At 40.0% G+C, this 14,902-nt stretch overlaps 1 protein-coding gene across 1 annotated transcript in view; it reads right to left on the reverse strand.

Annotated features, from left to right (window-relative positions):
- The window catches only part of ITPR1 (inositol 1,4,5-trisphosphate receptor type 1), a 393,216-nt gene that overhangs the window by 350,446 nt on the left and 27,868 nt on the right, over window positions 1-14,902 (reverse strand). The window contains exon 4 of the mRNA XM_069084059.1: window positions 6,401-6,471. Coding sequence (XP_068940160.1) covers window positions 6,401-6,471 — 71 coding nt within the window. The remainder of the gene's footprint in view (window positions 1-6,400; window positions 6,472-14,902) is intronic.

The raw sequence follows: 14,902 nt of genomic DNA on the forward strand, positions 1-14,902 counted from the left end.
AATGAAAGGGGGGGAGAGGATACTGTTGCTCAGCAACTGCTAAAACAATGTTCAGTCTATGAAGGAGGGTGGTTGGCAGCAAAGTTAACCCAGTAAGGGCAGTAACTGCTAATCACCTGTCACAGAACCCTTCGGCCACAGCCAAGGTCCCGTGTCAAACCCTGCTGGACATCACCTGTGCTTTCTAAGCCTGTCCTAATTTAGGAAAGCATCACTTTAATCACTGCACACCTTTCTCTGGGCAGCTTCAGGAGTGATCTAAAAAGAGCTGGAGCTCTGGCAATTTGAGAGCTGTTTGCTCCCCAGGGTGAGCTATTCCCCAGCACTTTACAGTATACCTAACTAGCATGTCAACCTGTTACATTTACTGGGTCCTTCCTACTCTAACCTCCACTAATGTCTTAGTCTGATGCTTTATTATTGTATCAGAGGTAGAGAGGTAAAGGAAAACTTGTTGCATTTGGAGTCAGAGGACCCGGGTTCAAATCTCAATTCTGCTACTTATCACTATGGTCATTTAACATTCTTGGGCCTCCGTTTCCTCATCTAGAAAGTGAGGGTGAGGAAAAAAGAGAGAGTGGACTGGAAGCCACCTAAAGCTCCTTCTTGTTCCAGAGCTACCAATCCTCTGATTTAACTTAACTCACACATACTAAAGGTTTGCAAAGTGCCCTTCTGACAACACCCCTGCGAGATTATTAATGGCCCCATGCTGATAATGTGGGGGAGCAGAAAAGTCATGCTAGCAGAATACAAACTCCAGCAGGTCCCAGATAGGAAGGCTTCGAGTGCAGACCCAACCACAGGCTGTGACCATCAACCAAAGAAAACCACTCTAGAAAAGTCTGGAGAGGCTCAGCAAAAACATTAGCCACTGGGCCATCAAAACCCATGAGAAAGGTCTACTGAGGCACAGCGGGTTTGTGACCTAAAAAACACTAGGAGGAAGAAAGGCCACTCCACATTGATCATTCAGATCTTTGATGCATTGTTATTGTCATAATTATTAATAATTTTTCTTCTCTATATTCCCTATAATAATATATTTGCATTATTCCCTATAATTACCTAATAATAATAATGTTCAAAAACACTTTACCTATATTATCTCATTTGATACTTATAACAACCCAGTGAAGTGTGTACCATTACTATCCCCACTTTACACGTGACTTCCCCAAGACCACACAACTAATAGCTGAGACGGAATTTGAACCCAGATCTTCCTGACTTCAAGTCAAGAGGCTACAGTGGACAGAGCACCAGACTAGAAGTTAGAAACACCTGAGCTCCCAACAAGCTTTCGTTAAGTACTCATAGTCTGACCATGAGTTCCCTCCCTGCATCCCACCTTCAAATAGCTTCTTCTCAACCAAGAGGTCCTGTAGGGTCACAAACCCCACACAGGCAAACATGTTCCTCGGTCACAATGACAAGCTTACATCTGGCCTCAGTCAAGAGTTGGGCCCTAAGGCTCCTGCCCATCTGAGAGGCCCCACAAATGGCACTTTGCTCTGAACCAAAGACCAAAGAGTGGAAGGAGAGCCTCACTTCTGCTCCAGTGTAATTAAGGAAATTCTACAGTGACTGTCATGTTCTCCACACAACAGTGTGGGCTTATTTCCAAGCCTCTACCTGACCTTTCAGTGAAAGCCAAACAAACCTACAGATTACATTTAGAAGAGAAGACTCCTGAAATCAAAAGCCTTCCTGGTTTTAAAAATCAGTTCTCTTGGGAGGTCATCATTTTACTGGGGAAACGGGAGGGAGAAGAGAAGAGGAGGAGAAATATGCTGTGATGGGTTTGTTACACAGTTTCAAGCTGAGTTTCACTTCCTCTATTTATTCAAGACCACTGCCCCAAACCCATTCAGGCAAAAGAGAAAAAAAAACTGTCGTGCATACTCTTCAAGGAAGATTTACACTTAGAAACATGGTCATATCCAAGTAATAATAACAGGTATGGAATTAAGATGTCCCAGCTCTTCTGAAAATATCAGAAAGAAAATGTTATTATGCAAAATTAATTCAGATAATGCAAAATTTGGCTGATATGTAACAGATGTGAAGTCAATATGTCTTCCTCCTACAGATGTAATCTGGACTGGAATATATTCTAACAACATAAAATAGTCATTTGTTTAAAGATTTACTTTTGCCCATCACAGGAAAGCAAATGATCTCTTGGGTATCAATGACTGAGGCCAAAATAAAGTCTGGATTCTGTACCTGGATACTGAAAGCTATTCTAGAAGACATTCACCACAGCTATGCTCCATTACCAGGAACACATGAGAAATGTTGGAAGAGACACAGGAGTCAAAGTGACAATGGCAAACATTTAAATATAGAAGCAGTGTAAGATGTCCTCAAAATCCTTAGTTCAGGGCACATGATACACCCATGTGTCCACGATTCCAAAACCAAGGAATGCAGCCACCAAGGGAAGGACCACATAGTACTAGACATAGACTACCAAGGCTGGAGTTCCCCTTCCCCAGGAGCAGGTGACAATATTCTCAAGATAGAGAAGACACTGGCAAGTAAACAATGATGGAGCAAAGCAAAATGACTAAGCAGAGCTCTGCTGACTGCTCACATCAAGGCCCCATCGTCACACTCAAAGTTTCCTCAACTCATTCATTCCCCATATGTCAATGCTAACCTTGGGTGGGCAATGGTGTCACTGGAAAAAAGGCTTGCAATTACAGAACTGTACTGTGCACACTTAAACTGCACATCACGGCCAGTATTCATTAAGTGTCTATGATGTTAAAGGCACTGTGCTGTGCACTAAAAATACAGACAAAAGTCAAAGTCCCTGCCCTTGAGAAGCCTACGTTCTACTGAGAGGCCCTGGAGAAGACAAGAGGTGCATGATGGGAAGCAAGGAGAGATGCAGAGGTCAAAGACAAAATCCTACATACACTAGACAGGGTGAGGAGGCAGAGAATACTTTCAGTCAAGAGGACATTAGAAGACTTTATGGAAGAAGTAAAGTAGCCCCCGATCTGAGACATGCTGACAATCCAAGACAATAAAAGAGTTTCTTCCCAGTACATGGTCACATAAGGTGTGAGGACCAAACTGTAGTTCCCTTTGATGTGAATATGGAATGCAAGAAGGGGAACGAAGAGAGACAAAGTGGAGCTGCATCATAAGGGCCTGTCAGCATCAGATTGAGGAATTCATACTTTATCCAAGGGGCAACAGAGAACAGCTGAATTTTCTGAAGCAGGAGAATGACATGCTCAGGCTTGTGCCTTCAGGAAGATTATTTTGGCAGCTATAGGGATGATGGATCACAAAGGTGATTCTGTCAGCAGGGAAACCAATTATGAGGCTTTTACAACATCCCAGGAGAAGGGCGACAATGGCTTGGTCAGCCATGGGAATAAAGGAGCACAGGATCTGGGCTTTAGAGTTGGAAATGAACCTTAGAAGCCACTGAGTCCAACCTCCTCCTTTCACAGGTGAGGAAACTGAGTCATTGCCAGGTTGAGTAAATTTCGCAGGGTCACCCTGCTAAGAGGCAGGATTTTTCTGACTCCAAGTCTAGTGCCCTATAGACTATGCCATGACGCCCCACAAAACTGGTCAGAATCTATGATTGTGTGAAGAGAGAGACAGATGCAAGAGCTGTTCTGGGAGTAGAATCCAAAGGACTTTACAAATATTCAGATGTGAGAGTGAGGGGAAAAGAGGTGAAGCTTTACCGGTGGCATCATCAAGAGAAATCTGAAAAGCAGGTTTGATTTATGGGGGTGGGAGGAAGGCAGGGAAATGAAGAGTTGAGTCTTGAACATGCTGAGTTTGAAGAGTCTGTGGGTCCTCCAGGAGTTAGCTGGAGATAAGGGATTGGACTGGATTCATGGTTTTCTCTCTCTGTATAGTCACTGGTCAGGTATCTTTTGCATGCCAATAATGCTCATTTCAATTGAAATATGCACATGGATCCCTTTGGCAGGAGAAGACTTTTAAGTTAGTCTTTCTCAAAAAGACCTGCTCATCCTAAGAAAATTCATCCTGCTTTGTCACAGACGTACTCTTTGAGAATGCTTTGGAAATGGTTAACACTTGTCAACATTCATGGCCTTCCCTAAGACCATGCATGCCCCAGCTACCAAAGGAAAGCTGATTTTGCATAGCTATCCCTGTGCAAAAGCCAAGTCTGTAGACAGGTTTTAAGTAGCAAGTGACCTACATTTGCAGAGGTTTAATAAGCAGAGCCCATTGGAAACCAGATTTTTCCACAAACCTAAAGCAGCTTACTTTAGAACAGAACAATTCCCAGAGAAATGCAAACCATGTGACCCAAACATGGGCGGGCCCAATAGCACACACTATCAGTTTTCTCCTTGTGCAATACAGCAATCCATCACTCTGGGTCACTGCTTATTCAACCAGAAAGATTTCCCCTAAGCCAAAGGCTACAGTGAGAATGGAGCTACAGCTCACTTCCTCCATACAAGGGCACTGACATAAGCTTCCCCTCCCCCAACTCCTACCCCATCACCTTTAAACATTCCTGATTGGAGTGAAGCCAATGCCAACTCATTTCAAAAGGTATTGACTCCATAGGGCTTAGAGTTGGATGGGGCCCTGGAGGTCCTCTGGGCCAATATCCCACTGTACAAATGAGAAAACAGAGGTTCAGTGACTTGACCAAAGACCTACTGCTAAGTCACAGAGGCAGAATTTGAATCCAGGACTTCAAACTCCAAACCCAGTGCTAGACTACACTATTTACTTAATGTCATAGCACACCTGATTCTCTCTCTCCCACTAAGGACTAGTTAATGCCAGTTATGATGGTTTAGCTGGCCCACCCTGGTCTAGGTTCCTTTTAGATAATTAGATTGAATAAGCCCCTCATCAGCCTGACAAGGCTGTGAGCCCCATGAGGCTAAGGACCTTCAGACTCAAGGTCCTGTACTCTTTTTTCTATTGGTGTGGTCTATACCACATTGCCTCTTTATTTATTTAATGTCTCGAGATTCCAAAATCTCTCTCAACTTGGCTCCTTTTGCCTCTAAGATTCCCAGCTGGAACAGTGGAAGATAAGGCTGTTTCAAAAGGGCAGGATCTCTCACCAGACAACTATTTCAGTCATTTGTGCAGATATCATGGCCCCCCTACTTGTGAGCCTCGTGGAGCTAGGGGTGGTGCCCTACAGACCTCCCTAGTGCCCCTGGCACTTAGTACGATGCTCTGCTTACAGAAAGCTCCTGCTAAGCATGAGTCAAACTGCTCCTTTGGCCTAGCACTGCCCAGGTCTCTTCTCCTATAGCCTTCGACTCAAAATGGAATGTGCCAGTACCAGCCAAGGGCGCAGCTAAGGCACGCACAACGAACAGTGATTCTAAGGTCAGCTATGTTGTGGTTCACTTAACCATATCTTGAGTTTCTATTACATTAAAGATAAAAATAGATAGAGGTGTGATTAAAAATAGCAAAGGAGAAAAGTCCTTATGGCTACTTCACCAATTCCGGAGTCTACAACAGAATGAACAAAACTGGTATCCGGCCTTGGATGAAAATCCTCTCCTAGTTGCTTGATACCAATTGGTTGGAGCTTGCTGCCAAAAGTCTTGGCTCTTCTTCTAGGTTCCTCAGCTTTTGCCCAACAAGTAAAAGGAGTCCTAATTCACCGAACAGTCAGTATTACTAAATAAGAGGATATAATATGAAAATGCAAACCCTGCTTTCCCCTTCAAAGAGAAACCAGAAATGGATGAATTCCTGGGGGCACAACAAAAAAAAATGCAGAATACTCTTCATTCATGTTATAGCCTGATGCATCTTAAAGGGTCACTATGAAGTGTTACAAAAATGTCTAAGGAAAGCTCCAAAATAAAGAGAAAGAAAAAAGAATCCCCACACAAGACCAGTCATGGAGTTTCCTTGCTTACTCCAATTTAATTCAAAACACCAAACTAAAGAAAGTTAACACTGTCAAAGAGCTTTCTTTCCCAGGTTAAGGAGACTGATATGTCCAAAGAAAGAGCAAACAATGCTGAAGGTAAATGTTCCACATGATCAGGTCCATAAATTCTATGCCTTTAAAGAAATGAATGCAATCAGACAAAGCTTGAAACCTAATTAGCACTCAGTAAAATTTATTTAGTAGTTCAATTCAGATAGTCCAGGCCTTCATAAAAGCAATCTACTCATTCTGACTTGCCAGATGTTTCTATTTTATTTAGGGAGAGATTATTATTTGTGTAGGGCTCCATCAATATTTCAATTTGACACCACTGTTTTAAAGCAAGCACTGAGAGAGAGAGAGAGAGAGAGAGAAACTTTTAAAAAATTGCTTTTGTAGCTTCCAAAACTGCTTAAAGCATACTTAAGATCTGCAGGACAGGCGCATCATCTCTTTGTCATTTTTCTATCTTACCTCGGAATTTCTTGGGCGGATTGTTCAGATCCCCTGCTTCTGGCTGCACTACGCATCGGTCATCCACCAGACTGCAAAAGGCAAAAAGCATCAATTAAACTTTGAGGATATGCTAATACACAAGAACACAAGTCCTTCTTAACGCACATAATACGGGATAAATTGCATCAATGACCAGGAAGCAGTACATGTCTTTGTATACCTATGCTTTATGAACTAAGCAAGACAGTAGACCAGAGCTCAGTCCTTAGAAAAAATAATGGAAAGCAATGGTCCTCTGAGACTTCCCTCTATCAATCACAAACATAATGAGCTATCCCAGAGCTAATCACCACAGAGGAACTGGGACACACCCAGAGGTCACTTTTGAGCATGCCCTGGCCAAAAACCGGAAACATTTTATAAATAATGAGTGGACATTTACATGTCCCTTAGGGAATTTCATGTCTGGAATCGGGACAATGCCTTCACACACTCACTATAGTAGCAAAGGTCTTCAAACACGTAAACAATAAGAATAATAGAATGACAGTGTCAAAAGGATCCCCTAGTCTGGTGGGGTTTAACTTTGGATCAGAGAAACTGGGTTTTTTTTTTAATATGTTGATAACTGTATTTAAAAAAAACTGATTTATTTTATAATCCCATGCATTTTATCTTATTCAATTGAAAACATTATTCTGAGAAGGGATCAATAGTCTTTACCAGACTGCCAAAGGGTTCTGGTAAACACAGAGGGTTAACTTCTGTTCTAGCTTAGATGAAAGAAACAATTTTGAAGAAAACTTGGAAGACTTTTAAAAACTGATACAAAGTGGAGTGAGCTGAACTAGGACAACTATACAATACCAACATTATGAAGAAAAACAACTTTGAATGACTTTAGAATTCTGATCAACACAATGATACACCATGAGTCCAAAAGAATGGAGATGAAAGACACCATTTTACCTCCTGTCAGAGAGGTGATGAATTTAAAATGCTGAAAGAAACAAAAGCAGACATTTGTTTTGTCAGACTATATAGATATGTAACAAGGGATTTATTTTTATTTTTTTAAGTTACTCAATGGGTGTAGGAGGTTACTTTAAAGGGGTAGATTAGTTTAAAAATACTTAAATGAAAATAAAAGTAATAAACTATTTTTAACTTTAAACATGTCATTAAAAGTATTTTTTAAAATAAAAGTTATTCTGAGGAATTCATAGGCTTCACCAAAAGGGTCAAATACACAAAATTAGTTACAAACCCCTGGTCAAGTCCAAATCTATCATTTCATGCAACAGGAAACAAAGACTCAGAGATTAACAAAGTCACCTGTCAAGCCAATGAAAAATCTGGAACTAGAACTCTGGTTTTCTACTCCCAGTAAATGCACTGCATGAAAGATATCTTAATGATTACAGCTGTGTACACAAGCCTTCCAACCCATCACAGCCTCTTCCTTGACCATGACAGCAACTCAATTACAGGCTGTCATCTGATGATGAAGAATTTAGTCACTTAAAAATATAGCTTTATGGGGCAGCTAGGTGGTGTGGTGAATAGAGCACTGGTCCTTCAGTCAGGAGGAAGTGAGTTCAAAGCTGGCCTCAGACACTTGATACTTACTAGCTATGTGACCCTGGGCAAGTCACTTAGCCCTGATCGCCTAGACAAATAGGTACAGATACAGATATAGTTTTATAGTCATAGTTATCTTCCCCACTATTCTTTTAGGGGTTTATATGATGACAGAGTTAGACAAAGGACCAAGAGGCCCTCAAGTTCAGCTCCCAAATTTTACAGATGAGGAAACTAAGGCTTAAAGAGGGGAAATGGCATTCCCAGGGGCACACAGCTAATAAGTGTATAAAGGAGGATTAAAACCCAGGTCTTCCTGACTCAAAGGCCAGCATATTATCTAATATGCTACACTGCCTTACTATCTATCACCACACCTGTTCCTGACAGGAAAGTGCCACACTTATCACCACTTTTGAATCTTAGCTGATGCTGCTTTCCTCCACTAGCTTCGAAATCCTGCCTATCCATCATTCAGGGTCCAGTTAGAGTGCTGCACTTTCTCCATGAAGCACTCCCTGGCTATTCTAGTTAACCTGGATCATGGAGAAGATCATGGACAGGATGAAGAACTGAAAGGGGCATTTATGCACCTTCTATTCAACTGCCATTTTATAAATGAAAAATCATGGGCCCCTAAGGAAGCAGCAGAGCCAAGGTTCAAAGGTGGGCTTTGACTCCCAATACCATCCTCTTTCCTCTGCATTACTGCTGCCTCTCTGCCATACAATGACAGAGGCCGTTCGCAAACACCTCTGGAGGTGACCCATCTATCTCCTCTGAGAACATGCATGATCTCAGAACAAGAAGGAAACCTGTATTAGCCAAAGTGTGGCCCAAAGCAGAGCCCCTGAGCTCCTGGGTGTGCAGAGAATCTTAGAGAATGTAGAGATCCCACATGGGGAAGATCAGAAACAGCATCCAGAAAAAAACTGGCCCAGAATCTCCAGTGGTTTGCCTGAGGTTCTGAAGGCAGCAGCAGTGCAGAGTAATGGCTAGATCTGAAATCAATAAGGTCTAGGTTCAAATATAGCCTCAAACCTTTGCTATATGTGTGACCCCAGACAAGACACAACCCCCAGTATCCTCATCTATAAAATGGGGAGTGATTATAGTATCTATAATACTTCACCAGTGTTATAAGAATAAAAAAGTTACTGAATGCCTAGTGCTTTGCAAACATGAAGGAACTATATAAATGTTAGATTCTTCTATCTTCACAGTCCTTAGAAAGGTACATGTACTTAAGTGAAGCATTGCTTCAGGAAGGAAAGAAATAGCTTTAATATGTAGATACATATTTAATATGTGTCTATATATGATTGCAATTATATTCCAAATTTAATGTTCAGGTTTAATTTTGCAATGGCTATCTCAAATATCAGTTAAAGCCCCAAAGAATAATTTAAAAAAAAAAACAGAAATAGATCAAGAACTAAAACAAAATGTAAACTAAAACTAATATGTAATAAAACTCAAAATAAAACCCTAATAAAGAAATGTGAACAGGAAGTTTTCAAAGAAGAGATCCAAGATTTAGACTCTCAATGAAAAAATACCCCAAACTGCGAATAATGTATATTAAAACAACTCTGAGGAAAAAAAAAAGGAAGGAGAAGGAAGTTAGGGAGGAGAATGAGGGAAGGAGAGAGAGGTTCATTCTTTGCCAATACAACCGACAATGTGATGAAGAAAGCTCCAACAGCTACCATGGTACCATGGACAGTCCTTTTATGAACTTTGAATTTCCCAAGGTCAAAGACCAAATTAATGTAGAAAATGATAAGTTGCTTATTAAGGATGAGGCTGCCCAAATTTAATTTCACCTACAAATCTCCCACTGGTTCTTCTGTTTAAAACCACTGTCCTGCTACAACATGGTACAATGGAAAGAGCTTAACTAAGGAAAAAAAGGATCTGAGTTCACATCTCTTTTCTTAAAACCTGGTTGACTGGGCAAATCACTCCAGCTCCTCCTCTGCCCTTTGTCTGCAGAATGAGAGGGCTGGATTGGATGGCCTGTAGGCTTCCTAGCTCTAGATCTATGGGCAGTCAACTAAATGCAATATATGTAACATAAAGGAGTCTGTACCAGCAAAAAATAGAGAACACATAAAGAAAAGTTTAGAGTCTGACTCTGACTCTGTTCAAAATGCCCAAGCCATCTCTCTGCTCACTCCCAATGATTACTTACTATCCAGCAACTTCAAGTTAACATACTAAGCTACGTGAATGCTGAGAAGTCAGTGTGCATCCCAGAGGAATGAATAGCAGAGGGAATTTTTTAAAACTTTTTTTTCAAAAGAAAAATAAGACCGAAGGGTCAATGCTCAACACTAAAATGAATCTCATTCTATAAACACTCACTCCTAAAGAGCCAAAGGTTAATGATATAATACCTAGGACAAACTCCTGGATGTTTAAATGACAGTCAGGAAATTACACCCTCAGAAATAAGCTGAGAAAGTCAAGTACACTTTCAATATATAGGAATGAAAAGAAGCATCAAGCTTCCACCAGGCTTGGGTTCTTAGGAAAGCTGGTGGTTATTCTCTCTCAAATGCTTTCAAAACAGTTACTGTCAGGAAGTATCAGAGCCCAAGCTCACACCTTTGCACAAAGAAAGTAAGGGCAGTCCTTGATTATTTAGGGAATACTTAACTGGTTGGTTGCTTGCTTCTCACATCTAACCAGTCCTGTTTCTCTAATCTACTGTCACCTCTTTGGGAAATTATATAGGACTCAAGGGTACATCCAGGGAGAGGAGAATTGGGGGCAAGATGAAATTCTAATATCATAAAACCACAACTTTGAATAATAAGGGGATGGTCACTCTGAAGTCATGTGACAAGTTGGAATTCCTATAAAGCTTTAAAGACATGCAGTTAGGTTGCTTTGAAATACAACTAAAAGAGACATCTCAGTGGCAGGAGGGGAGAGCAAGCAGCTTCTTCCAGAACTCCAAGACCCAGGGGGATTCACCAGTGTCTCATTCATCCTGAGAGGAGCACTGGGCCCTGCTGCTGCCACCCTCCCCAAGGGATGAAACTGGCTCTTCCCAAGTGGCACTGAGACCTGCTTCCAAATTAAACATCCTATGGCAATATAGCATTGTGAGAGACTGCTGATTAAGGAGCACAGAGGAGCTGGAGGTATTGGAAATCAGAAGTTTAGTCTGCCTGAGACACTCAGCCACTGAACAAAAGAAAAGAGAGAACTGAAGCAGGGTGCCAAGTGTGTGAGTGCTACACCAGGCCAGAAGGAAAGGAGACTAGGATCTAGCTGGGACCAGCTCTGTATTCATTGACGTCACTTGATAGGGACTGAAGCTAATGAAACTGAATTCCCCAGTGTGGTGGGGAAGAAACAGAGACACCTTTGAGTTCCAACCTTTCATCAAAAGAAAAGGAATCAGAAGCTGAATTATAGCAGAATAAAAGAAAAAAAAGACTAAAGTTACCAAAGATCCCAGAAGAAAATTCTGTTTAAAAAGTTGAGTGCATGCAGATAAATCAACAGGTCAGCTATTAATAACAGAAAGGAAGATGGCATCTAAACAAACCCAGAAATTTTTGAGTAAATATAACAACACAAAGGAAAATGAAGCAACACATGATCATTCCCAAGAGAGCAAAAACTTTGGATTCCCAAGAGAGTATGGAATCACAGAAGAATGTTTCTGAATGGTCCAAGAAAGAAATAAGAATCTTCAAAGCAGAGTGTATGGCCTACACAGGAGAAATAATTGACAGAACTGAAAAACTTGAATCTGCCTTAGCAAATCTCTCCAAAGAAGCAAAAGAGCAAAAGCCTTAATTCTATGAGTAACTCAGACTAAAGAAGAAATAAAGATGTATAAGGACCATGATTGAAAAAACAGAGAACTAAAAAAGATAACAAAATAAAGAAATCCTTTTCAGAAAGACACAGAATACTTAAAACCTAACAAAATAAGTTAAAGGTGAGAAGAGGAAGGGAAGATTTTAATCAACTAATGGAGAAAAAAAGGGAAAATTAAATTACATAAAAGGAAGAATGAAAAAAATTAATAAGCAAATTCCAAAAACTAGGGGAAAGGATGACTAATAGAGGGGACAGGGAGAATGGAAGAATATTTCTTCATCTATTTATTTGTAGCATTTCTTTTTTAATATTTTGAGTCCCAAATTCTCTCCCTCCTCCACCCATTAAGAAGGCAAGTAATATGATACTCATTATGCCATTTTGAGTGAAGTCACTCAAAACATTTCTGTACTAGCCATGTTGAGAGGGAAAAGGCAAAGAATCACGAAAACGAAAAACAGTATTCTTTGATCTGCACTCAGTTCCATCAGTTCTCTCTCCAGAGGGAAATAGCATTTTTCATCATGAGTCCTTTGGAATTACCTTGGACCACTGTATTGATCAGAGTAGCTAAAGTCTTTCATAATCAACCAACATTAAATTAGTATTGCTGTTTCTGTGTATAATGTTCTGCTGGTTCTGCTCACTTCACTTTGCATCAGTTCGAATATGTCTTCCTAATAAACACAATAGTATTCCATCATAATTATTTACCACAGCTTGTTCAATCATTCCACAACTGATGGGCGTCCCCTCAATTTCCAATTCTTGGCCACCACAAAAAGAACAGCTATAAATATTGTTGTATATGCATGCCCTTTTCCTTTTTCTTTAATCTCTTTGGGATGCAGACCTAGTAGGTGGTATTGCTAGGTCAAAGAGTGTGCACAAAGAGTATGTCCTTTGGGCACAGTTCTAAATTGTTCTCCAGAATGGCTAAACCAATTTAAATGCATTAGTGCCCCTATATTTCCATATCCCTCCAGCATTTGAATTTTCCTTTTCTGTCACATTAGCCAATATGATAAGTGTGAGGTGGTCCCCCAGAATTGTTTTTATTTGCATTTCTCTAATCAGTAATTACTTTAGAGCATTTTTTCATCTGATGGTTTTGATTTCTTCTGAAAACTGCCTCTTTATATCCTTTAACCATTCTAACTATATCCATAACCATAACCAAGCTAGGGAGTAGATGGAGAAGTTTAAAGGTAAAGAGAAGAGAACTATGGAAATAGGGTTTCCTTAAAATAGATTACATAAAAATAACTTAAGAAACATCAATCCTTCAAACAAAACAAAAACATCCTTTAAACAAAAATCCTTCAAAGATGTTTTTTTTAATCTCAATTCAGAAAAAAAAAGCTATATTAGAGACAAGGATAAAAATATAAACCTAACTTTTAACTTTACACGTGAATGGATTCAATAATCCAATAAATAGAATAAATAAAATTACAAACCGAATAAGAAAAAAAAAACCTAAAACCACTGCTTATCAGTTTTAAGAGTTTTTTTTCCTCTTCATCCTTTTTTTGTCCTTTAGAAAATAGTCTTTGTTATATAGAGTGGCTCTCATGAAGGGAGGGGGAACTAGAAGAAATTAGGCAATGTAACAATAAATTATATCAGTAAAAATTTTAAAAGAAAAAAAAAGAAATGCGGCTAAAAGAGAAAGGCAAAGAAGTTCAAGTCTAAGTGATGGATGAGTCCTTTCTAATTAGCAGCTGGGGCCTCTGTTCCTACTGTGTGTTATTGGTATATAATTAAAAATGCCTCAAGTGCCTGAAAACAGCTTGTTCTACTAAGTAGGTAAATATTCACCCTGGAATCTTTCTTCATTACTGGCTTAGTAAGTTTTTCCCACAGGTAGAAAGTAAACTTCTGCCACATTCCAGTTCAAATTATAATACATTTCTAGTCAAGATTCTAAATTAGAGAACCTCAGAGATGGAAGGGACCTCAGAGGTCATCTGGACCAACCAGAGGGTACCTGAGAACACTATGAAATATCAGTGATGAAAAGTCATCCCACTTTCACCTGAAGACCAACAGTAGGGAGGAATCCACTAATCCCTGAGGAAGCCCATTGCATAGCTCTAACTTTTTTTTGGAGGGGGGAAGCAGGGCAATTGGGGTTAAGTGACTTGCCCAAGGTCACACTGCTAGTAAGTATCAAGTGTCAGAGGCCGCATTTGAACTCATGTCCTCCTGACTCCAGGGCCGGTGCTTTATTCACTGAACCACCTAGCCGCCCCAAGGATCGCTCTAATTGTTTAGCAACTTTTTGCTCACACCAAACCAAAAGCTGCCACCCTGAAACGCTACCCACTGTTCCTTAGTTCTGCCCTCTAGGGCAAAGTTGAACAAGTACTAAACAAATTATGGTATAAGAATATATTGGAATATTACTATATTAGAAGAAAGAGTGGATGTGATTAATGACAGAGAAACATGGGAAGACTTATGTGAATTGATGAAAAGCAGAACCAGGAAATCAATACATGCAATAACTATAACAATACATGGAAAGAACAAAAACAACATTAAAATTAAATATTGTAAATTATAATGATCAAGCTGGACTCCAAAGAAGAAATATGAGAATGAGTCATTTTTCCTACTCTGAAGAGATTAAACATTATGGGTAAGGAACACTATATATTATGTCAGAAGCAGGTGATGTGAAGGTAATTTTGCTGAACTTTTCCCCCTTTTTTTAAATTTGTAGATGTAAGGATGGGGAAGTTCCCTCTCTCTGGGAGGGCAAAGGGAAATAGGATACATTGGGGAAAAGTAAATGATATTTTAAAAATCAAAGATCTCCATTTTTTAAAGTCAGTCAACAAGCTACAAGCTACAAGACCATTCCCTCTTTCCCATGACAATCTTTCAAACACCTAAATATAGCTATCATATCACACCACCCTCCACCCCTGCCCAGGTCTTCCTATTCTCTAAACTATCGATCCCCAAGTCTGCCAAGGAATCCTCATATAGCACGGTCTCCGGTCATCTCCTAGACAAACTTGAGGCTTTCTAAAATGAACCACTCAGAAGAGAAGACAACAATGCATAAGTGGTTTTACCAGAAAAAAA

The sequence above is a fragment of the Petaurus breviceps genome, unplaced genomic scaffold (assembly GCF_028583685.1).
Source record: "Petaurus breviceps papuanus isolate PSGF00001 unplaced genomic scaffold, PetGlider_PUasm1.0 174, whole genome shotgun sequence".
NCBI lineage: Eukaryota > Metazoa > Chordata > Mammalia > Diprotodontia > Petauridae > Petaurus > Petaurus breviceps.